Source organism: Pleurodeles waltl, chromosome 1_1, assembly GCF_031143425.1.
Source record: "Pleurodeles waltl isolate 20211129_DDA chromosome 1_1, aPleWal1.hap1.20221129, whole genome shotgun sequence".
NCBI classification, from domain to species: domain Eukaryota; kingdom Metazoa; phylum Chordata; class Amphibia; order Caudata; family Salamandridae; genus Pleurodeles; species Pleurodeles waltl.
Genome location: NC_090436.1, coordinates 178,667,113 through 178,692,290, shown reverse-complemented (window position 1 = coordinate 178,692,290; position 25,178 = coordinate 178,667,113). Strand labels below are relative to the sequence as shown.

The following is a 25,178-nucleotide window of genomic DNA, read 5'->3' as shown; positions in this document are numbered from 1 at the left end:
AAAATCACGATAACTATGAAGAGTGCAAAAATGGGTGCAAACTGTGATTGCTTTGCGACCGTGGTCACAAAGCAATCTGACATTACACTGCGACTCGCAATTAGGAAGGGGACTCCTCCTTCCTAATTGCAATGCACAAAACCCGTTTTTCGATTCGGTAACCAGGTTACCAAATCGCAAAAGGGGTTTTGTGCATTGCAAAGTGCAGTTTGCACGTGGCAAACCAGGAAATTCGCTGATTGCGACATGCCAACTGTTTCCTACATCTGGCCCTGGGTGCAATCAAAAGCACAACATGCCACCTACTGGTTTGGTGCCTGAACTCCCTCCATCCCCCTTCCACATATATTGGGCCACTCCCCGTGGCTTGACTGTCTTCTAACACTGCTTGTTCTCTATTCTTTACCATTGTGCCTCCTGGACTTACTATTATATTAGGCACTGTGTCAGATTCTTCATCCTTTATCATACCTAGTATTTATTCACTGTCCCCTACTGGTATTATGATCTCTTTGTCCTTCAACCTAAACAGAATGCCGAAGGGGAATTTCCATCAGTTATTGATCTGACACTTATTAGTTGAGACACCACTGAGCAATACTGGCTCATCTTAAGCAGTGTTACTGCAGACAGATTTTGCTATAATGTTAACTGATGATCATGGTAGTGGATGAGGCCATCCACTCTATTCATCTAGTTGATTTTTTCCATGGATGTCAAGGATGACATCTTAGAGAAATGCTTGCAAAGATTACCCTACCCCCTCCCCCCCACTGAAGCTTCTCTTACCCTGTCCCTTCTTTCTGTTCTGATTTTGAAATAAATATCTCTGAAGTATCGGATGATGGTATCATCCTCAGTTTCTATTAGCAGGTGCTGCACTCCGATGTAATATCTTCTTGACCAGTTCTCAAGGTTTTCACGTTTCTTGAAAAGCTATTTTTCTATGTTTCCAGGTAGGCAACTGAGAATGAGGAGACCTCCTCACAGTCCATGAATGAATGCAGCACCTTTCGGAATGAGTCTTGAGTATCTTTGCATGTCAATCTATAGCTCGCTCATATCTTTGCTGGTGCTAGTTGTAATTGCCCTAAATTCTGTACTAGTGATTTATGAAAATTTGCTTTCAATTCTACAAGATAGGCTTCATAGGGAGTAATGATTTTTCAACACCAATTTATTATTGTGTTTTATTGCCCAGAGCGTTAACTCTCTCCTATTTAGGGCTTATTATGTCAAGTCACTCTATCCCTCACCCCCCTCCTCCGCAAAAACGAATGTTGCACGTACTTGCCTTATGGCCCAGATTTGAAGACTTGTCACGGTATTGGATGTTGTAGCAATACTGTGATGATGATGTCCAAATACTTTTAAAGTAACAAAGGCACCCTTTTTCTGATTACTGTGTACTTGTGACTGTTCTTTTAGGCATGGTCACCTAGCGCTTAGTACTGCTGTGAGAAAGGAATCTACTTCCATATTTGTCTGCCATGACTATGCATGTTTGTTCTGACTGTGTAGATATCTAAAGCTGTACGAATCAAATCAAATCAAATATTTAGTGAAACACTGTCTTCAAGAAGAAGGGTCCCCTCACTCTGCAGCTCAGCTTGTCGTTTATTGCGCTCATTTACATCCATGCAAGACATCGCAAAAGCTGGGCTTCACAATGGCAGGTTGCTGCAAAGCAGGGCCCCGGTGCAGTCAGACAACGGCAGGAAATCTCCAATAGGGCGAATTTGAGAGTCGGTGCCCAGGGAGGCCTCAACGTCGATGGGATGCTGCTTAGCATCAGGCCTGATGAAGCCATCTACGTTGGATTTAGAAACTTTTCTCCAAGTCAGATCTCCTCCAGTGAGGCAAACCAGCAATTATAATCTGACCGGTGATTAGATGTTCTGAGAAATTGCGTTACTGGTTGAGGCGGGTGAAACCCTTCTCAAGCAACAACCACAATCCTCGTCAAGGTGAACCACAAAAAGTCATTAACCGGTGCTCATCCCGCTGGTAGCTTGACACAAAAGCAGTCAGGCTTAACTTAGACGCAATGTGTAAAGTATTTATGCAGCACTCAGAGTAATAAACTGAAAACACAACAGAAGAAAAATCCCGTGCCAAACTAGAAATTGTAGATGTCAAATAAAATACCAGAACAACAAAAATGCACTTAGTGAAAGTGGAGCGGAGTAATTTCAATGTGGTAGGTAAAATTAGCCCCAAAAAGCGCACAATGCCAAATTAGGCTATCTGGTAGCGTCAAACCAGGACAAAGTCACAATTTCAAGATACTGTGAGCATGGGCCAGGTACAGGACAGAGTTTGGCCCACTGGTCAATGTACCTGGTTGTACTTGCACTGGGAAGCGAGGTCCTGCGTCAATTTGCATCTGTTTTGATGTGCCTGCCAATCAACAGCTGCAAGGTTTTGCAATGTGTGGTCCTGCGCTGAGAGATATGATGCAGCGTCGGTTTCGATAAGGCCACCAATCAGGAGCTGTGAGGTGCTGTAATGTGAGGTCCTGTGTCGCGCTGTGTCAAGTTGCATCACTGTCAGTTCTAGAGGAAACCACAGTGGGGCCAGGAGTAGTATACTCTGATGCCAGCCAATGGTCTAGGATGTTGGGGATTGGAGGGGGGGGCACCTCTTTTGGGATCAGGAATCACTCTAGAAGAGGCCAGCAGCAGGCACAGGCCGGTCCAGTTGAGTTTGGGCAATCCTGACAACACCTAGTCCTGCTTTTGTATCACTGTCTGGGAGGAATACACAAGAGCCAACTGCAACTAGCCAAGGGTCCAGGACCAGACGGGCACGACTTGGTGGTCAGGACTCGCTCAAACAGAGGCTGGTAGCAGGACAAAGTACAGGTCCAGTTTGGCCTTGTTAGCTGGGCAGTTAGAGGGAGAAAGGCATCCGGAAGCTTGCTTGCTGTGCCCTCTAGCTCAAACAGGAGGTCAGCCAACTGACCCTAGCAGTCGCTTCTGGGGTACTGGGTTCACCGCAAGCAGGTACAGTCTTTTTTATTGGTCGTAATACAGCAAGGTGGTTTTTTTTGTGATTCTCCATAGATCCAGGAGTGTTCTGAAGGAGGGTACTGAAGATGACACATTTCTCCCTAGAGCCAGCCTTTGGTTGGACACAACTCCTTGCCACTTCCGACCCAATGGGGTAAAAGTTCCAGGGAGGTAACACTATCCACTTTTGCCTCCTATGGCCAACAAAAAAACTGGTTCAGCAACACAAGGCAAAAATCTGGGGTGGGCATGCAGGAAGGGCAACTTTTCAATAAAACCGCCACCACCAGCCAAAAGTGAAGGTAGACTAATCAATACCTTGATGGGCTTCCCTGCTCAGGAGATTAAACACTGAGAATTTGCCTCTTGTGCAGTGGCACTTGTCTGCTAATCACCTTCTGAAACTAACTGCACCCCTCCATCTCCTTCCTCCTGTGTCAATGCATTGGCCCATGGGGAATCCTTCTCTTTATCTGCAGATGCCATCTGTGAGGCTCATGACCTTAGCTTGCTCAGAGATTCATCCCAGTAGGTAGACAGTACCACCATTGACAACAATCTGATGCGGTCCATTACAACCTCTTTAATCAGACTTCTGTCCCTAACCTAGGGATAATTGTGCCCATAAGAACAACCAACAGATTCCACTAACAGCTCTTAGAGTGAAGAGACAGAATCCTAGCCTTCCACTGTCAGATGGAGGTCCAAACCTGGGGCCTTGGTCAGGCCAAACTTCCAGTCTTGATGCTGACAAGTAGTCTGCAGTGGATCTTGAGGTCTCTCTGGCCTCTTAGGCTCCTCAAATGGGTACAACAACCCCAAGTGATGGACCTCCTACTTCCACTCTAACTCCTGCCATCTTAGTGGTGGTATCTTGAAACTGGTCTTTCAGCCTCGAACCTGTACCCTAGGCTTAACAGGTGCCTGGAAAGCAAGGACTTCTGGGGGAAAAGGGGGTACCATCCTCTCCCTCGGAAGTTATAGCCAGAGTCTTGCAGGGGTCTGCCTGGTGCAGTGATCCTGTCTTCTTGTCTCTGTGACAGCATAGGTAGCACGCCCAGGTGAGAAGTAGCCTCACCAGGGTCAGTGTTGGGTCCCCCTCTCGCAGAGTGGGTAACCACTGATCCTCCAATGGAGGGTTTCTTCTGCCTCCTATCACATGCTCTCCAGCTGGGCCTCTGTACTCTCCATTTGGGAGTGGTACTCCCAGAAACCTGAGCTTTTGGAACACCACAGGCAGCCGTCCCATCCAGCTCTTCTATCAGTGGTGGGAATTCAATTCCCAGAATGTAGCCCATGGACTTCTGGGGGTTGCAATGGCCCTCCTTTGGGCTTCTTCCCCTTCCCACCGCCCACTCCCCAACATTCCAGGGAGTCCACAGCCACAGGGAAGACAAAGTCCTGCTCTTGTGACTGTGTTATCCTGCGCACCCATCCTGGCAAATACTGCTCTTTCTACCACCATGGTCTGACTGGTACAGATATCCCTTAGAGAAGTGACAAGGATCTGGTGCAAGTGATGACTCCCTTCAGCAGGGATCGCCATCTTACTCTCGGGGTTCACCTCCCTACTATGGGACACTAGGGCATTCTCTACCCTCTGCTCCCGGGGATTAATTCTAACTCAACCCCCTTCTCCCCCCTCCCCCACCCTATCCACCAAGGCCACATTGGCCAGCACAGTAAAGTTCCTATCCATGGGTGGTTTCTTTGTACTCTGTCCTACCTGGAGACAGTCAAAGTACCTGAGCTGGAAAAAAGATGCCCTGGTCCTCCACCCATCAGAATCTCTTCCTGTATCAGAAGGGGCATGTAGGAAAGTAGCCTCTTTCTAGCTTGGTTACCCACCCACTTTTTGGCTGTTTGTCAGTGTGTCTGTCTGTGTTCCACCAGGATCCCAGTGACTGTGCTCTCTCCTCTAAAGGAGAGGTAACTTTCTCTTCCTACATTTGGCATACTCGTTCCCCCCACGCAAGTCCCTGGTATATGGTACCTAGGTACACAGGGTACTGGAGTTCCAGGCAATCCCTATGGGCTGCTGCAGTTATTCTGCCACCCATAGGGAACCCATGCAAAGGGTCCTGCAGGCCCACCATTGCAGCCTGTGTAAAATGGGTGCAGGACACGTTTTTCACTACAGGTCATTACACCAGGTCACTATAAGGCACCCCTATGGTAGGCCCTCTCAGCCCAGATGTCAGGGTGCAGGTACCTGTGTGTGAGGGCACCAATGCACTAGGTTTTGTTAGGTGTCCCCACAAAATCCATATCCATTTTCCTGGACCTTCAGTGCGGGGACGCCATTTTATGCGTGTAATGGACATAGGTCACTACCTATGTCCAGTTACATAATGGTAACTCTGAACCTGGGCATGTTTGGTATCAAACATGTCTGAATCATACCCCAATACAGTTGCAAGTATTGGAAGTAGGATTCCATGCACTCTGGGGGCTCCTTACAGGACCCCAAGCATTGCAACCACCGGTCTTACAGCATTTTCTGGGCAGCCCAGGTGTTGCCACCCCTCAAGACAGGTTTCTGCCCTCCTGCTGCTTGATCTGATCAAGCCCAGGAATGCAGAACAAAGGATTTCCTTTGAGCGAGGGAGGTAACACCCTTTCCCTTTGGAAATAGGTGTAACTGGCTTGGGAGGGGTAGCCTCCCCAAGCCCTTGTTTTTGCTTTGGAGTGCACATTTGGTGCCCTCCATGCATAAACCATTTCCCACTGGTTCAGGCCCCCCCCCCCCCAGTCCTTGTTCTGGCGCGAAATGGACAATGAAAGGGGAAGTGACCACGCCAGGTGTGGTGCGCAGGGCTCCTCCGGAGGGTCCCTGAGTTCTGTCATCTTGTTTCCAAGGATGGCAGGGAACTCTGGGAGCATCTGAATGGCGAGGCATGCAACGTACCTGGTTAGGTGACCTATCCCCCTTTCAGGGCTATTTAGGGTCTCTCTCTTGGGTGGGTCCTCAGATTCGGCTTGCAAGATTCCAGCAGGACTCTTCTGCAACCTCTGCTTCGACTTCTGGCCTCCGGAACCGCAACTGGACCCTCCAGGAACCTACAAGCTTCAAATCCACGAGGAAGACTCTTCAGCAACATTGTGTCCAGAGTTCCTGCCAGCTTTGCAACAGTTTCCTCGCCATGCATCCTCAGAAGACTCCAGCTTTTCAGCGTGCACACAAAGGAATCTCCCTTGGAGTGAAGGAGGCACCTCCCTGCAACCGCAGACACTGACGACAAGCGACGACTGGCTGCGTGGATCCCCTCTCCTGGTGAGCTGCGTGGATCCTGCATCACGGGTGGTAGTCCAGAGTAGTCCTCTTGGTCCTCTCTGCCAGCTGTCCAACTTTGGTGGAGGTAAGCCTTAGCCTTCTAACACAGGACAGTACCCCATTGCACCGCATCACTTGCAGCTGCCAAGGCTTGTTTGCATCTCCTCCAAGGGATCTTCAGGCGACGTGTAGCTCCAGCCCTCCATCCTGCAAAGCATAGCCTCCTGCATTGTTCTCTTGCTGCGTGGGATCCTCTTTTGTAGTGCTGCCTGGGCTCCTTCTGTGACTCGTGTCCCTGTCCTGTGGGACTCCTGTGGGTGCTGCCTCGGCTCTTGTGGACTCGCTGCAACACTGAGGGTTCCCTGTGACTCCCCCTCCTAGGTGTAGTCCTCCTGGGCCTTGCTGGTCCCTGGCAGCACCTCTTTTCCATTAACTGCGAGTTTGCCTTGGTCAAGGCTTGTTGGTGAAAATCCTGCACCAACACCCGTCTGCAATCTTCTTTCCGGCGTGGTACATCTTCTGCATCCATCAGGAACTCTTCTCCGGCTCCAGGGCTGCAGTGCTGACCTGTTTTTCAGTACTGTCGACCAAATCCTGCATTCACAGCTGGGTAGGTAGTACCTCCTACTTCTCCTGGACTCCACTGACTCTTGGACTTGGTGCTCTCTCTACAGGTCTTCTTTCTTCAGGAATCCACCGCTGGATGTCTTGCAGTTTTCTCTGGGTGTCTTCTTTTTCTTCTTTTCCTCCTTTTGGGTGGTTTGGTGAAAATCCAGTGCTTTACTCCTGCATTCCTGGTCGCTAGGGCTTAATGTGTTACTTACTTCTGTGGTTTTCTAGTACACCCCTCTACACATTTTACTTACCTAGGTGGGGGTACCTTGTTCGCATTCCATTTTGTTAGTATAGGGTTTGTGCTCCCACCTAGGGTCACTACTGGTTACAAATATTTGTACTGTTTTCTACACTTTTCTATGCCTATTTCTGATTGCTAGTGTATATATTAAGTGTATTACCTACCTCCTAAGGGTGGGTAGCCGGTCTAGTATATTGTGGTGATTTGCTCCAAAAATAAAGTACCTTTATTTTTTTTACAACAGAGTGTTTTCTTTCATGTGTGTAAGTGCTGTGTGACTACAGTGGTATTGCATGAGCTTTGCATGTCTCCTAGATCAGCCTTGGCTGCTCATCCACAGCTACCTCTAGAGACCCTGGCTTCTAGACACTGCCTACATTTCACTAAGATGGGATACCTGGTATAAGGTGTAAGTACCTTGGGTACCCACCACACACCAGGCCAGCTTCCTGCAGGGCATGGGAATCCTTTGCTCCCAAACTATTGTGGGACCTTTTTTATGATTCTGTCTGTTTTACCCAGGACCACCCCCCTCACACTGTTGAGGGTGACCTGAACCTTGCTTCTTTGAGTCACACCTGAGTACCTTTGATACACTCAGGTACGAAGCTCAGTTTCCTTTGTAAGTTCTTTAGGACCAGGGAGCTTTGCAGCTCTGCAAAGCAATTACTGAACATGTGCTCTCTTATGAAGAGACAGAACAGCACTTCATAGTGACTGACTTTGCAACTATTCACCTATCCAACTACTGAGTTATGGGAGTAATTTATGAAAGGGACTGATGTGACAGTTTCTAGTTGTCTTTCACGGGGGGAGGGATACCTCATCCAGTCAGCTTTATCTAGGGCCGGGAGGGTATTAAATGCATAGTTCTCAGATGTTCATCACTTAGAACCCACTGGTCTACAGACAGAACTACACTGTTAATATCTCACCGGGATTATTGATACATCTTCTATCATCAGAATCATCAGAACAAGCTCATGGGAATTATACTTTGTTCTCTGCAATGATACAGCTATAACAGCACACACAGCCACTTGTGGAACAGACAATGCAATACATTCATCCTCAAATCCACTACAAACCAGAAGCAGCAAAGATACACCAATTCAATCTCTTCTGGTCTCCCCTGCATGTTTTCTAGCGGAACCACCACAACAACAAGAGGCCACAAAGAGATGGGGCCTTTTGTCTGAAGAGGTAACTATATATTCCCTGAAAGGCCCATGCACCTCCATACAATCTCACTCTGACACCTGCTCCTCATGTTATCCCCCTCAAACCAGTCTCTTCCTTCCCAAAGTTTGCCATTGCTGGCACCCTCAATGCTTTGGACAGATTGAGTGCTCCTGCAATATGCTTATGCTGTATCACATTTTGAGTAATATGTAACCTCTTTTGACTGTGCTAAAACTCAGTATGTATTCTGAGGCTTGAAAAACGAAAAAATAAAGTGCACATCATTGCCAGTTAAAATCCATTAGCTGCGGCTTTCAAGAGTAATTAGTTACTGGGCAGACGCTCAAGAAACTCGGATTAAATCCCATTAGTGAAGGCAGAGGACATGGAGTGCAACTCCTGCATAATAAATTGTACTTGCATATCCTAACCATTGACAGCAACTTTGTGCAGTATTAGCCGTGTAACAAAAAAATAGCATCCAAATTCACAGTCAGGTTACCACATCAAAGGCTATTCACGGCTCCATCTAACAAAGTTCACCTGGCGGACAGACCCACATGCTCTGCAAGCGCTCACATTGGTTAACTTACCTATTGCATTTGACCCAAAAAACGAGACGCGTGGTGAACATTAGATACATTTGGTGAGAACGCAAAGGTGGTGAGTACTTGTTTCTTATGGCAACTGAGGGGTAAAATTGAACAAATGCGCATTCCAGTGGCTGTACTCATTTATCAAAAAGGTATGATTTTCCAATATGGCTTTGGATCATTTCCGTAACAAGGATTCACTGAAATATTTGTTTCAAACTCCAACAGCAGCAGGTTAGTTTCTGCTTGTTAATGCCACGCCCGTTCTGATAGAGTTTTTTTTTTTCAGGTCTGCAGTTTCTGCGGCCCTCTTGTAGGACAGGGCCTTAGAAGCGTGACCCAGTTCTGATTATGGTGACAATCCTTAAAACCTATTAATATAACCTATCATCCCCCCCAGCTACCACAGTCGGGTCATTTCTGAAAAACAATTGTGGAAGCGTTAGAAAGCGGAGCAAAACAAGCATTGGCAAAGCCAGCAAGTTTTGCATTAGCAAGACAGAATGAGGTTACAATTATGTTGATTTGCTATTGGAAGAAAAGGTAGACTTGAAGGTGGTGGTCATATACTTCACTCAATAGAACCGTACAGGGATTTGGAGATGTATAGAAACCTTTTTTAATTCTTCTTGAGCACCGTAGGAAATTGTGATTCTTATTGGCACAAAGAAAAGGTGTTCTTGGCTTTGAATTACTGTAACCTGAAGCAAGTTTAGATACATAAGCATACCAAAACAATTTATAAAGGATGGGAGGAAAAAGGCATTGGTAATGTACTGGTCATCAGCAATGGCACTGAAGTGCACTTCTTAGGTGGATGTGCACATATGATCCGAAAAAATTGGCACTCACAATGCTTAAGTGGGCTGATCCACTGCCCCCGTTGTATGTAGTTAAGAGGGTAAGTAAAATATAAATTACAGCTGAACAGATCAACATAGAGGTGTGCACTATTGCCTCTGTGTGTGCATCCATGTATGTAATTATTTTATTTATGAAGATATTTGGATTACTTGAGCTGTCAATACAGTTGAAGATGTCTCTCGGGCAGTCCTAAAGAACAGATATAAAACAAAAACGGCAAAGCCAACAGGTCGCACCTTGGGAACTACTGGCTTTGCCAATGGTTTTAAACATGCAGCACAGGATCCTCGATGCTGTCTCTCATAACTAAAGAACGTTAAAAACACCTTTTGACACTGCCAGAAGCATCATTCTGTAGGCGTGTGATCCACGCAAGCAGGCGCCAATAAACTGATGCAGCAGCTTTTTTGTTTTTAGTTACTGATCCAAAAAGGATCAGTAACTAAAAAGGAACAAAAAAAAACTTTTTTCAGCAGGTAGGGGAAGGAGCAGAGGGCAGAAGCAACATGGAGACAAAGGACAGAAGCAACACAAGGGTTGGGGGGGGGACAGAAGAAAAATGAGGGATGAGAATGGGGTAAGAGACATGAGGGCACAGCTGGGAGAGATCAAACGGGTGAAAGAAGCAACATGGAGCTGGTGGGGAGAAAGCGGGTGAGAAGACAATGCGGAGGGTGTGAGGGAGAAACACACAGGCAAGATAGAGCAGTGGTTTAAAACCTTTTGACTTCTGTGGACCCCCACTTTATCATTATTCGAAACCATGGATCCCCACTGAGTCATTATTGGAATCCGAGGATCCCCCACTGAGTCATTATTGAAAGCTGGGGACCTAATGTGTGAATATTATTTCATTTTCTAAGCAGTTGCGGACACCCTGAGACAGCTTTGTGGACCCCTAGGGGTCCCTGGACCACAGGCTGGGAACCACAGAGAGCACCGTGGAGCAGGACAGTGGAGAACACAAGTGACGCACCTGGGAAAAAAAGTGCATTCTTGAACACAACTTAAACAAAAAGACAAAAAGTAACGCACCAGGGAGAGAAACACAAGAACAGAAAGTAAAGCCCACACAGCTAACTATTGGATGAACCACATGTAATAAGAAAAAAAAAGAAATTGCTTTTACAGTGTATGTTGTACCTACGTGGGCTGTATGTATTACTGAAACAAGAATACCAATGTACCGTAAAGCTGCATATCACATGACTACAACAAATACTGTCAAAGCTTTATGTATATAATGCATGTAGCAGGTAAAGAATCTCATGTGTGGTGATTCGGAGTACTGTGCAGTGCTAATATTGCAATGCAAGCACTACAGAGCTGAGGTGGAATGATACACCAAACAGCCAATAGCATAACACGAGAGAAAAAGGAGAAGAGCGTTACTCCTCGCTCTGGGGAGACACTGCCCACTCGATGCACAGAATATTAAACAATAAACAGAGCAGACCTAAAAAAGACTCATAGTAATGAACTCCAGAGCATTTACTGTATAACCCAGTGAAAGTGTACGAATACCATTTAAATAATGGCAAAACGTGCTGTTAAAAATAAAATTTAAAAAACGTGCAGAATCTTAGATAAGTTGGCAAAATAGAGCTATAGAAAATGCAGCTGCACAGCCTTTACGCCGGTACATAAAATCAAATGATATGCCTCAAGGACATAAATTCACGTCCTATGTAACACTGGCACAAGTGCCAACAAGTGCATTAGCAAATCAGAACTGCAAAAGATCAATCAACACAGACTCGACACAGCGAGAAGCGACTTAAGAGGCCGAAATGCTAAGGTGAGAGCCAAGCAAAAGATTATTATTTGCAAACCAATAGGTTTGCACTTATAAAGTGAGTGTACACTGCTCATATTCCAGCAGCAGATGAAATCATGTGCCGAGAACGGATGGGCAGACTGGTGAAACTCACATGCATCAATGCTACTGATTGAGCCACAGGGTAATGCTACACTTCAGATAAATCTTATTAACATGCAACAACGACTCTCTGCTCTTGCATCCACTTGATCACATTATGCCCAACGGTAGAACATCGTCTATTACTGAAAATCTTCATTGGCCACAAACCGAAACTGCAACTGCCCCTCAAAGTTCCTATATTGTTTCGCAAACTTGTTGATGTGGAAAGGGATTGGGGGCGACCAGTTTAACAATGTGTGGTCCAACGACATTCATTGGGAGCAATACAGACTTTTAGTACTGATTTCGGCTTCCAATATTTCCAATAAATGAGGAATCCAGTCCAAAGGGTAGAGTAAAGTCCACATAATGTTATCAGTGAAAACAGAGATTGAATTAAGAGGCATAAAATAGGTAATTTTTTAGATAAATGTCTTACAGCTTGGGTGAACAGGAGTGGAGGGGGCGTGGCCAGGAGATGGCGCACGCCTAATTTCCTCGCTCTGGAGGGGCCGACCAAAAGTCGAGGAGAAACATGCCGTCTCCGGGCCGATCGGAGCCCGCAAGGAGGTGCTGGACTGGGGGCCGGTCCTGGGCACTACCGGGCCCCCGTTGCGGCCCCATAGTGTGCTGGTGTGCAGGCCCGGCTCGGCTGACGGCGGAGGAGGCGGGCGGCCCGTCCCCCGGCCGAAGCCGCGGCCTCGCGTTGAGCCGAGGGCCGCTGCATGACTAGGGCGGATGTCCCGGAAGCGCCGGGGGACCTCGTTCGAGTCCCCCCGCCACAGCGGAAGTGCCGATGCGACCGGCCCTGGAGGGACTACGCCCTTTGGAGCGGCGGAGCAGCACTGCTGCTGGAGGCGGGCGCGGCCCTTGATCGTGCTGGGGCCGGCCTGCGAGCATGACACCTGGCCCGGGCGGGGCACTGAGGCAGTGAACTGGCGGCCCCGGCCCCGGAGCTGAGACGGGGCCGGCTGCCACACCTGTGGAGGGGGGCTGGTGCCCCGAAGACGGTGAGAGCGGCGGTGGGGCCAGCTGGCCGAGGACACCAGTGGACCCTTTCGAGACCCTGCAGGATCGAAGGAGGCTGGAGCGATTGGTGGGGGCGCGACCAAGCCTGGGGCATGAGCCGGCCCGCGAACACACTGGCCGGCGGTCGCGGACAGCTTGACTAGGGACGGAGAGAGGCCGACCTCCAGACCTCCATAACCCGGGTGTGGATCAGGGGTAATTGCCCCATCTGTCCACTGGTGGGCAGAACAACTTTAGCCCCACCACCCTCTTATTTTTTAAAAAAAAACTTCCCTGGCCTCTGGTGGGCTTTCTGCCCCCCATGGGGGCAGATGGGCCTTCCAAAAATAGGCCCATCTGCCCCCAATGGGGGCCAGATATGGCCAACAGTAATGTGCCCCCATGGGGAGCGACCCTTACCCAAGGGGCTGCCCCCCTAAAGAAAACACACGCATACACACACACACACACACCAATCCCTGGTGTCTAAGTGGTTTCTGCCCCCAAGGGGGACAGAAATGGTCTAAATACAATTTGCCCCCCAGGGGAGCGACCATTGACTAAGGGGTCGCTCCCCACCTCTAAAAAACAAAACAAAAAACAAAAAAAAATGGTATTCCTGGCGCCTAGAGGCATAAGGACCGCATCCCAGTTAGTATCTGCAGGGAGACCCAGATCTGCTCTAAAGATTTTCTAAGTCCCTGAGGATAATCGTGGATATGATGATTTTGAGTTTGAGTTTTATAAATGTCAGACGCCTCCCTGGTAGACATTCTATCATAACACTACCTTCCAGGAAACTAAAATCAGATCATTCTAATAAGCACACTGCCAATGCGAACTTTATTTACAAGTATTTGTAGTCCTATGAGGGGTCCTAGCTGGACTCCACCTGCAGTCCAGCTAATGTCTTCATGCCTCCCTGTTATGCTATATCTACCACCTTTGAGATACTAGCCATTGAGCCATTTCAGTTTGTTCCCATCTTTCCAGAAGATGACCACACAAAGGATTTTCTTTGCAATTTTTCTCTTCTAGTCAGGTAGTCCCTTTAACAGAAGCATTGGTTACAACCTGCATTGCAATAGGAAACCTGCACCTTCCGCTATACGGTATAGGTTAAGTACAAGTATCTACCATCACTCATGGCTCGCCTGTCCAAGGACACATAGGGTTTTGCATCATGCACCCAGTCAATTACCACAGTGGGCTGAGAGGCCCAATAATGTGGCCTAAGGTTGTTGAGTACAATATTGTATACAATGATCTACACAGTGCAGCAACAGCTGAGACAGTTATCCCACAGTATGGAGCACATTTCAGCTTCAACCCAGTGAAAAATGGTATCGGAGTCACATATGGGTTATTTCATAAGAGGTCAAAAGTGAGGCTGGGTAATCCTCAAAGGTGGCAGTTCTGTCTAGCAGCCAGGTTGACAGATTACGTGTCGACAAAAACTTTTAAAGTTGTGTATCTCTAGATTACGTTACAAGTTCTCTTGTCCGCAATCATTTCCATTTCCAAGTATCTAAAGCCAGCTTTAAGTATCCTAACACCTAGAGTGCAGAGGACCCAGTACCCCAGTAACATAAATGTTAAACAGTGGATTTTGTCGAGTTAGTTCTGTACCCTCCAAATTCTCAGAAGAAGGCTAGCACTTCCAGTATTCAGTCACGTCAGAATGTCAATTGCATAAAGGGAGACTAACTTCAACATAGTCTCATAGTTCAAATCAATCTGTTCTGTTTGTGGAAAGACCACAAAAGGCCACAACTATATAGATAGCACAAAAAGCAAAGAGGAGTGACAGAACCCCCCGTCCCGTAACTTTCTCTAATTCAAATGTGGTGGAGAGAGTCCCACTCACCACTACTGCGGATGTGGGCTTAACGCAGAGAAGCTTTACACAGGACCGATAGTTCAGGCCAGACTCAAAGCATTCTATTCAATGGAGTGAAATGACTTTTCAGCATCTAGAGAAAGGACTGTTAGCGCCTTGTTAAGCCAACCAACTGTGGAGGCTGCATACATTCTTTCTGGGAAGCTCTGGGGCCTACAGCCTGACCCCATCTCGAAAGAACAACAGTTTGTTGGTTTTCATAGTCTATATCATAATATTTTAGTTAACACGCTGCTCTCAACATTGGGGAGTGTGATAGGAGAATATGACAAGCATATTACATGCGATCTGTCTTGGGGTTCCCTATTTATTTATTACAGTGATAATGGCATGTCTCAAGTCCCCCCAGGTAGTTTTCTAATTCAATTGCTTTGTGTTAGAAATGAGGTCTCTAGTTGGCAGTCGGTCTACACACTATCCAAGTAGGGACCCTCACTCTAGTCAGGATAAGGGAGTCACATGCCTAAGATAACCCCTGCTCACCCCCTTGGTAGCTTGGTATGGGCAGTCAGGGTTATCTCAGAGGCAATAAGTATTTGTATCCACACACAGTAACAGTGAAAATACAACAAATGGACACTACACCAGTTTAGAAAAATAGCAAAAGATGCAATCACTGCAGGTATAGTAAGTGAGCCTTTTCTGTTTGGAAGCAATAAAGGTTTCATGGCCGGTATTAGGATATTTGGATCTAGGTCACTTCACCCAATTATATTGCACTTAATTCCTATTTAATTCAAATCTTTCATTAGAAAACATTTACACAGAAAAGTTTTTTTTTTTAATGAAGCAGCTATTTTACTTAAAACAATTTTGGGTGAAACTTTTCTCGATTTAAGACTGCATTCATTTTGGTTGAAATGTCTCACTTACATTGCAGTGATATTATTTAAAATATTTTGCTAATTTATGTTCCAGAGGGATGTTAACACCTACCTGTTCATCTAAACGCAACCCTTGCTGTATGGGTGTACTCCCGCCAAAATCTTAACCTAGACAGAACATGCTTCTTGACCCCGTTACACACTGTAAACACCACTGCTGAAATGAAATTTAGCCTGGACACTTCACTAGACCCGAGCATATCCACTTCACTAGACCCGAGCATATCCAGGTTGACCAGAACAATGCTCCAAATCCTTACGCTTACCTTTATGCTAACTGTGCACTTAACGTTTGTTTGGCACTGATCTCACTCTAATCTTGACCCTAGCCCTAACTCTAATGCTGACCCTATCACTTGCCTTTAAAGTCAACGTATGGAAAGGAAAATGTTACTTACCCTGTAAGCATCTGTCTGTGGCATGTAGTGCTGTCGATTCACATACTGTGCATACACCTGCCATATAGTGTTGTTTCAGATGTGTGCAAGTTTTTTTTTTTTTGAAGAATTATTCTCGAGTCATGAGGTACTGCAACTCCACCTTTTGCTTGTAACATGCCTGGGGCTCGGCTCCATTGTTTTCCACATGGCGGATGAGCATGAAACTGGAGCGGAGAAACACACGAAAGCGAGATATAGATGACTATCAAGAGAGAGGGTAACTAACACCCAGAGGTGCCAGTGGTGGAGGGTGGGCGCATAAGAATCTACAGCACTACATGCCACGTACTGATGCTTACAGGGGCTCTATGGCCCCTTTGAGAAAGAGCGTTTTGACTTCTTCCTAAAGGAGGTTTTTGCTTTCTGAGGAGAAGACGTGTCTGTGGAGTGTATGTTGGGTGGTGTGGAGATAAGCTCCAGGCAGTAACCCTTTTGTGTGATGTCTAATACCCACTGGTGTGAGGTGACATGTTGCCAGGCGGGGAAAAACATCTGAAGCTGTCCTCCGATAGGTGTTGTGAGATTTGGGGGCGGGGGGGAAGAGTGGCAAGTCATTGTTTGGCTGGGACTCTTCTCTTGGTACCCTTGCTTCTGCCTTTGGCACTATTTCCATGATGTGCACCCCTGAAGTAGCCCCTTGTGGAAGCTCACTGGGTAGGCTGGCGCTGGAAGAACGTGGAGGCTTCAGAGGAGCTGGTCTTGAAGCCTCTGCGATACACGGAGCAGCGGAAGGACCACTGTTGGGAAGGCATCTACAAGGCTCTCATGGCTTTAGCTGTCTCTGTGTCTTTCTTGATTTTCTCCAGTATCTCATCAACCTGAGGCCCAAACAGACATTTCCTATCTCTTTGGGCAGGTTGAGGAGATGAGGTTGAACATCCGGATTGAAGCCAAAGACATGGAACCACTCATGTCTGCGGAGGAGAACACTAGAGATAATCCCATGAACAAAGGTGTCAGCAGCATCCAGGCACACCTGATGGTTGTGTTGGAAATCAGTTTGCCTTCTGTGACCAGCTCATGTCCCCTTTTACAGTGCTCCTGTGGGAGGTGCTGGAGGAGCTCCTCCATTTCTTCGTCTCAGTGGGCACAGTTTTATCGAGAGAACAAACCAATGGAATTGGGACGTGCCAGTCTATCATTCTACTCTCTTTGTTGGGGGAGGAGCATCACCGGTGCCCTGAGCATTTGCTTGCTTACAAGCAGTATAAACCACTGGGGAGTCTGGTGAGAGTTAGCCCCTAACATAAATGGGTTTTGAAGGGGAGGCCATGTACTTTTTGCCAACCCTGAGGCTAATAACCCGGGCCTTGATGAGCTCCCTGAAGATGTTAGAAGCAGGCTTGAGCATTCCCTTGAGCATGGACAGATACTGTAAGGAGTGATGAGACGAGTAAAGAGTCCGAAGAGGAAATCCTCTTTGAAGGGCTCTTTATGCATCTATACATTGTGGTAAGCAGTAGCCCTACCTCAAACGTCATGGTAAGAAGAGGTGTCATCTGGCAGGGAAGGTCAGGCAGGGTAAAGGTCAGGATCAGTATCCGCAGGTGGATTCACATCATAATTGTCCCAAGGGTATCCCTGTGGGGTCATGTCATGTGTCTCCCCAACCATATTCACTTGTGTCAGAATGAGGTGACCCCCGTGGAGTGGAAGATAGTTGGTCAGGCAGAGAAGGAGGTGGGGGAAGGTGTTAGTGGGGGGTCTAGATGGAATGAAAGATGGTGTAGGCAGCCCCAGGTCAAGAAGAGGACTGGTGACTTAATCTTGCTTCGTCCACTGCTTTGGTTGAGGAGGGCACTGCAGAGCTTATTCAAAGCTGAGCGGCCTCTTAGGAGGCTGAGGACCCAGTGTCGGAGTCCGTGTTAGTATCCAACGCATCTGGGGATAGATGACAAGTTGTTTCTAGCAGACGTTGAGCTGTTCCTACAGCTTCCTGAGGACCAGATTGAATGGTTCATGGATGGCCTTCTGGTTGGAGCTAAACGTCTCGCGTTGACCTGGATTTTGAGGTCAACGGTTTTGTATAAGACAGTCGAACCGGGAACTGGCAGTGCCAAGGATGTTGGCTTTAGAAATTTCTTTGGCGCTGAGCTGAAGCTGGACGTGGTGTCTGAAGCTAACGGTCGTTGCCGACCATGGCCAGAAGGCACTGTCTGCCCAGAAGCCCCTCTCTGTGGATCCAGAACGAGTAAATGGCCCTTTTGGGATGGAAGCTTGGGGCAGTTTCAAGGGGGAGGGAGAATTGTACTCATGACCTGTTGACCTAGCAGGAGGTCTTCGATCTCTAGGTCAGAGCCAGAACAGTCTTCAGGCAAGAAAAACTCCTCATAGGCAGCTGAAGGCTTGGGCTGATGTTCACCCCTGGAGATCCTTGGAGGCGGACAGTGTTGTCCCCGCTCCTGTGCAACATCTTAAGTCGACTGGCCGAGGGTCTCAAAGGGTCTTTTTTCGACTGAAAGACTGGCACGCATCACAAAGAGCCTCGTTCTGTTCGTGTGAGAGGCAAAGATTACAGACATTGGTCCAGGAGTACTTCACACAACACCAAGGACAGCAATAAAAGGGCACCCATTCCATCACAGTCGAGGGACGGTGAGAGAGGACCAAATGGAAGCAAAGAGAAGGCTCGACAGGTGAAGCCCTACTGGGGCTGGAGTTGACTAGCAAACTGTCCCGAATGGTAGCTGGAAGGTTCGACCCAGTATAAGAAAAAAGGGAAAACGTGATCAAAGACAATACTGAAGGAGAGAGGCACCGTGAAAAGATCACAGCGACTGCATCAATCCAGAGTACGGAGCACATGTCCAATTCCGACGGATGAAAAAACAATCTAACCATGGAGCCGTTGAGATTGGGCTTTGCGAGCAAAAGCTGTAGTCACAGTATCTCGTGACTCAAGAAGTATTCTTTGAAGAAAAACAACTTGAACACAGCTGAGCCCAAAACTAGATGACAGAAGTACGGACAGCATGTGTCTCTTCAGCCACACATGCCTCGAACATCGTATTTTCTGCGGTTCTGATTTTCAAGTAAATTGTTTCATTGAAATGTATCAGCGTTTAACAAAATAGGATGAAATTAGGATGATGCAACAAGAGTAATTAAAGAGTGCTGCGCTCTCCAACAGGATGTAACCCTTATGGGTGAGGATGCTAATTTAATGATCCACAAACCTGGAAACCCAAAGCATACAGGACTGTGCCTGTTTGTAACACACTTCTTACAAAACATTATGCTAAAAGAGCAGCAGAGCAAATAAATAAATGCTCAAGATATGCTTACCGGCAAATGATTGAGAGGCACGTCTACTTGGCCCAGGAAGTCATCTCTGGTCTGAAAAATAAAATACAAAAACAGGTTTAAAAATCTACACTATCGATTCTGAGATGATTATTAAAAACATGTAATCTAAATGGAAATTAGGACAAATCAGAAATTCTCAGAAGAACCTGAACTCAAGGAACGGAAACAATACTTTTAAGAAAGAAAATTTAGCTCAGCATTTCCAATAGATTGGTAAACAATTATGCTGAAGAAAGTGAACAGATTTTTTATTAATAGCTTACAGCACTACATGCTTTCCTTCATAGCACTTCTCTGTATAGAGACTGTTTTCATTTTCTGGTGCTAGCAGTTATTTTGGTAGGCTTGTTGACTTAGATTAGCCACACGCTGCAGCTCTGAAGAACAATGAGCCTTTGATATATGATATGTGTTATTAATAGAAATAATATACGTATAGTCAAGTTATAACAAAATGTTTGAAGGCATCATGAGTTGCTGTAAAGCACCAATTGGTGCCGCACTACAAGCTGTGTTGTCCCACAACAAGGAAAACAAAGTCTGGCATAATTTCGAAGGTGAGGAATTGGCTTGAGATGATTGAACAAGATTATATCTCCTTATCCAATGGGCTGTGGATTCAGCTAGTCTACCACCACTCAAGATGTGTCAAAGGTAGAAAGGCACATTCTTCCAAAGTGATGTGCAGGATCATTCATACATTAACAGAGCAAGAGAAAACATAAATTATGTTGCCTTTCAGCACTAGCTTGAAGCATTGGGGAGGCTTGAGATTTCCTGGTGGTACCACAGTGCCACTGTAGCCCTGCATACAGCAGCAGCACAGCCAGTACTTCTTGGGGGCCCTGGCAGCTTTTGGAACTCTGAAATGCAGCAATAATCAGGGTTTAGTGGACCCCTCTGGCTTCTGGACCCTGGTTCTACTGCACCTGCTGCTCCAATGGAAACTACATCCATGGGGCACAGTGGCAGGCTCTGAAGTTAAAATGCAACATACCGCCACACCCTCAATCACCCCTGCAAACTGCTCAACACCCTTGATCTGCTTGATTGAAAGGACAAACTCAATACAAAACAGCTTAAGAAGGAGTGAAGCAGGAAACAGTGTTATTCGGGCTCTTGTGAACTCTGTAAGCCAACTATATGTAAATATATCTAATACAAAAATATCGACCTGCACCGCTATCGACCGCAAGATTATGGATGTGCACAATCTCATCATGGTAAACATCCATAGGGGAGCGTTGGCTCATTATTGCTCCCTGCACACCGATCTTGACAGTGCCGCTCACGCGGATATCTTGCAGTTGATACTTCGGTACCAGACCCCTACGGTGCGGTGCCCGAGGGTAACATCAGCAGCCATACTGCAGGCCATGCTGCAAACGAGACACGCAAACACTGACACACATCATACCAGGCGGCCTAATCAACAAGTGCATCTCTGCTAACAGCAGCGAAACATGAGTCTGTATTGGCAACATAAAGATCCAATACAAACATGGCCACAGAAAGCTCTTCATGTGTGACCTCAAAACAAACAGCAGAGCAGTGCGCGGGGGCAGCCCCTGAGCCCATCTCAAACAAGACGCCTCGGTTCTGCTGGAGAACCGTGTTTGAGAGGGTTTGGACAGGCTCGCAGCCAGATCACGGTAAGGGCAGGAGGTATGAACAGGTTTGGTTCAAGAGCATTGTCACTGCAGGCTGTATGGAGCTAGGGCTGCCAACCACACATATGGGGTTAAAAGGTTATGGATACACAAAAGCGAGAGATAAACAAGGAGAAAGACTAAACCTGGAAAGGAGAGCAGTAGCATGGGGAAGATGTTTGCTCAATTTAGTTAATAAATCGCTCCCACCCACATCTTCACCCATATTACTGCACCCCACACTCCATTAGTCCACACTGCCCGTTCCTTTGCAGCTAGGTTCGAGGAGGCCTGTAAGCCCATTAACACATAAATGCATATGCTGGGGCTATATCACAAAGTCCAAAACGAGAGCTGGGACTAATCCGCCGCTGGATTACTCCTACAAGTTGGTGCAGGTTTGTGCTTTTCTGCATTCACGAAGTGTGCATGGAGTACTCCTGGAAACCTGAAAAAGCCTTAGGTTTCCTGCCTTCAGCAGGAACAAGCTTTGGCAAAGCCCAGAGGTTTTGGCTATGCAAGAGCTATTGGTTTTGCCAACGTGTTTTAGCTATGTTGCTCACTGGCATGGCTGCTGTTCAGCATGGCTAACAGCTAGTAGCATAAAGGAGAGTGGCACAAAGTGTCGTAGAGTGGAATGGCGAAGAGTGGTGTAGAGTGTTGAAGAGTGGCGTGGCAGAGTGTTGTGCATTTGAGTGGCATAGTGTGGAGTTGCGTAGAGTGACATACACTGGAGTGGCCGAGAGTAAAGTGGACTGGTGTAGAGTGGCGCAGAGTAGAGTTTCACTGAACTCAGGAACATACAACGCAGTGTCAGAGAATGCAGTGGCATAGATTGGAGTGACGTAGAGTGGGTCACAGTGGAGTGGTGGTGTTGAGTGATGCAGAGGTCAGTGGCACAGAGTAGATTTTAGTGGTATCGAGTGCAGTGGTATACAGTACAGAACAGAGTTCAGTGGCATAGAGTGGTGCAGAAGAGTACAGTGCCACAGAGTGCAGTGGTGTAGAATGGAAAGGAGTGCGTAGAGTACAGGAATGCAGTGGCATAGAGTGCAGTGCTTAAGAGTTGAGTGGCTTAGAGTGCAGTGGCACAGAGCAGAGTGTAGTAGGCTGGTGGAGAGTGGAGTGGATTTAGTGTTTCAGAGTAGAGTGAATTGGCATAGAATGGAGCGATGCATGACTGTGGTATAATGTAGTGCTAATGACTGACAAAGAAGGAATAAGTTAAGTATCCTTTAAGTCCACCATTTTCTTTACAAGGGGGATGAAGGATGGGATTTGACAATAATGAGATGATGTCTAGCAACAACAGACAATAGCGATGGTTACCAATGATACTTGACCTTGATGGGACAAAGACTGGGTATTTACGAACAGCAATGACGTGCGGATTTTATGATCACGGAATACATGATGATTGAAAGACCCCTTCTAGCTGATCATGTGAAATATCTTGATAATACTGGGTACATTTTTTAACATAGCTTTAATGGTCCTTTCAAGTAATATAGAGGCATGTTATTGCAGTCAGCAATTAACTGGCATTAACGTTATCCAAAGAAAGCACTAAAACATGTTAGTAAAAAATTCACCATAGAAGAAAAGAAAGTTCACCTCCATCTAAGAATCCATTTAAAAGTAAAGATGGAATTGTTAGATAAATTGTGAACAATCTTAATGAAGGGACAGAGCAGCACATAATTAATTTGATCCAACACACACCCTTACCATAGATAATCTGGCAAACAATTTTGAAAAGAAACGGCTAAGTCAAACAAATATACACAGAAGTAATGGGCTCTGCTTTGTTATACAGAGCTAAACGGAGTTCACCCCTTCAACACAGCCTTAAAAAGCACCCGTTTTGTTATAATGCAGGGCACAAAAGTGATAAGTCTTGCAATGCACTGAGCAATTCAACAGGAATGTGCCCCGTATTAGCTCTCTACAACCTTACCATACATACTAAATTATTTAACAATAGATTTATGACATGATAGCCCACTCAACAAGTCCAAAACAACTCTTATCAGTCTTTCAACCAAATCACTGGCTTCTGGATGATACAAATGTTTTAACATTTTGGAACAATGCCAAATTAGTAGAAAAAGAATTGGACAAGTCCACCATCTTATCCCGCATAGCACCAGTGGAACAATTTTCTCCCCCCCCTCATGAGCACCAGAAAACTCCTTAGGGATATTAAAATATGGCTGTATAGTGAGGTTTTTACAAGCTGCCACCCATCTTCAATCACGGACAAGGCAGGAGCGTTCTCTAAGTGTCACCTGCTACTACACCCACCTCAAACAGCATCCGTCAATGTCCCAGAACAGCCTTTCAGTGGGTGGCCCTAGGTATGGGGACACAGAAAAGGGGTGGTTTACCAGGACTACAGAGACTTCTCAAGGAACTGGAGTCTGGCCCAGGATTCAAACAGCACAGGTGCATACATGGAATAGCATTTGGCAAAGATAAGAGTAGCTCAAATGCGGCCTGTACTTCAGGGTGGAAGAGCCCCACCACTCACCTTTTTGCAAATATCAGAGAGTCTGACAGGTTGAGCAAAGATCAGTCTGACCAACACTCTTCATGTTCAGGTCAGGTAGGCAGGTGCTGTACGTAAGCTAAATGCGCAGGTGCCTGGCTGCGTGACCTGAACTTTGCCGGGCTATGGATTTCACAGCCTTGTGAGCATGACCTCCTCAGCCCATCAAAGCACTTTGAGGTCGACCGGGGCACTTTAGTTTTAAGCCCTGACATGCCCAAGGCTGAGTGTCCATCAGTGACGCTCATCACAGAGAAGGGTAGGAGGAGGTGGGAGGTCAGCAACTCCCACTGACTCCAACCCACTCTGTGACAAGTAAGGGACTACTGTCGGGACTTCTGCCTCCTCTCACTGGCTGACCCAAGGTCAGCCAATGAGGGGAGGCTGCAGTCCCAACCCCCCTGGATCCTTGGAGGCTCTCCTCCCGCAATCAGAGATCACCGATGGGGAAAGGTAAGCTTTTCTTTGTTTTGTCATGTTTGGTGCCTATGAGTATGTATGAATGTATGTGTATTAGTGTGCACTGTAAATGGTGTGTACTTGTGCATGTGCTTCGGAATGGTGGGTGTATTTGTGAGTGCTTGTGAAAGTATGGCTGTGAGTGAAAGCGTGTAGATGGTTAAGAGTGAATATGTATGGGTGTGCATGTGTGACTGCCTCCCATCCTCCTTCCCAAATTACCAGCTGCCACTGCAATAGACGGATGACTTTTGTCCCATAGGTAGGGACCTTGGCCCCTGTTCGGTCTTTTTCAACCCTCACACCTACTCATCAAGAATTCACAGATAAAGGTCGCTGTGGTGGAGATGCAGTGACTGTGGTCTTTATGACACATGGGTATGCACTGGTACAATGGAGTGGTAACAGTTGGCAGGGGAGAAGTAAGCACAATGTCAGGTTGTCAATATTTAATACCACAAGATGCAGCACTGTGTTGCACACAGTGGGTAGATTAGGATTGTTGTAAGTAGATTCACTGTTAAATGTGGTCAACTGCAGTGTTATATCATTATGTGTCGTCTCAGTATTTTTTTTATTGAAGTGTGAGGAGCAGTTTGCTTTTGTGATTGATGTGGTGGTTCGGCAGTAGGCGCCACAACCTTATAATGGTTTGACAAGCTGAAGACTTTGGTGACAAGAGGTCTGTGCCTCACTTCTCCGAAACTGGACTAAATGTTTTCTGCTCTCTATAACTTTGCAAGTACTTGTTTTGTAATCTATACCTGGTTAAGCCAATAGGTCTCGCCTTTGGGATGCCAGATGTTGTGCTGCATGGCTAAAGTGGGGAAAAAACAAACAAAACAAAGAAAACCTTTTGATGTGGCTGGCTGCGTCATTTTGTAGGCATGTGTACCATGCATGCAAGCAGCAACAAAATGGCATGGCTGCCTTTTTTATTTATTTATTTTTTTAAATCATTTTATTTAGCCATCTGGGTCTCCAACATAGGGATGACAGACAGAAACATGGGGGCGCAGGTGGGGGGAAGCAGCGTTGGGGCTGTAGGAAAGTCACTCTTTTTTGGCATGGTTACCCCCACTTTTTGCCTACTGTCAGTATGCTTGGACAGATTTTCACAGGGATCCTGCTAACCAGGACCCCCAATGAGTGTTCTCTCTCCCTCTAAATGTGGCTGCCTAGGACATTGCACACCCCACAATTTGCATTCTGGTGCCCCCCATATAAGTCCCTAGTATCTGGTACTTAGATAACTAGGGTACTGGGGCACCATGGGTTCTGGC

General features: G+C 46.6%; 1 protein-coding gene across 12 annotated transcripts in view; it reads right to left on the bottom strand.

Moving 5' to 3' along the window:
* NEDD4L (NEDD4 like E3 ubiquitin protein ligase) overlaps window positions 1–25,178 on the bottom strand; it is a 945,521-nt gene that overhangs the window by 320,444 nt on the left and 599,899 nt on the right. For all 12 annotated transcript variants that reach the window (XM_069220149.1, XM_069220140.1, XM_069220132.1 and 9 more), the window contains one exon: window positions 19,219–19,269. In XM_069220149.1, coding sequence (XP_069076250.1) covers window positions 19,219–19,269 — 51 coding nt within the window. The remainder of the gene's footprint in view (window positions 1–19,218; window positions 19,270–25,178) is intronic.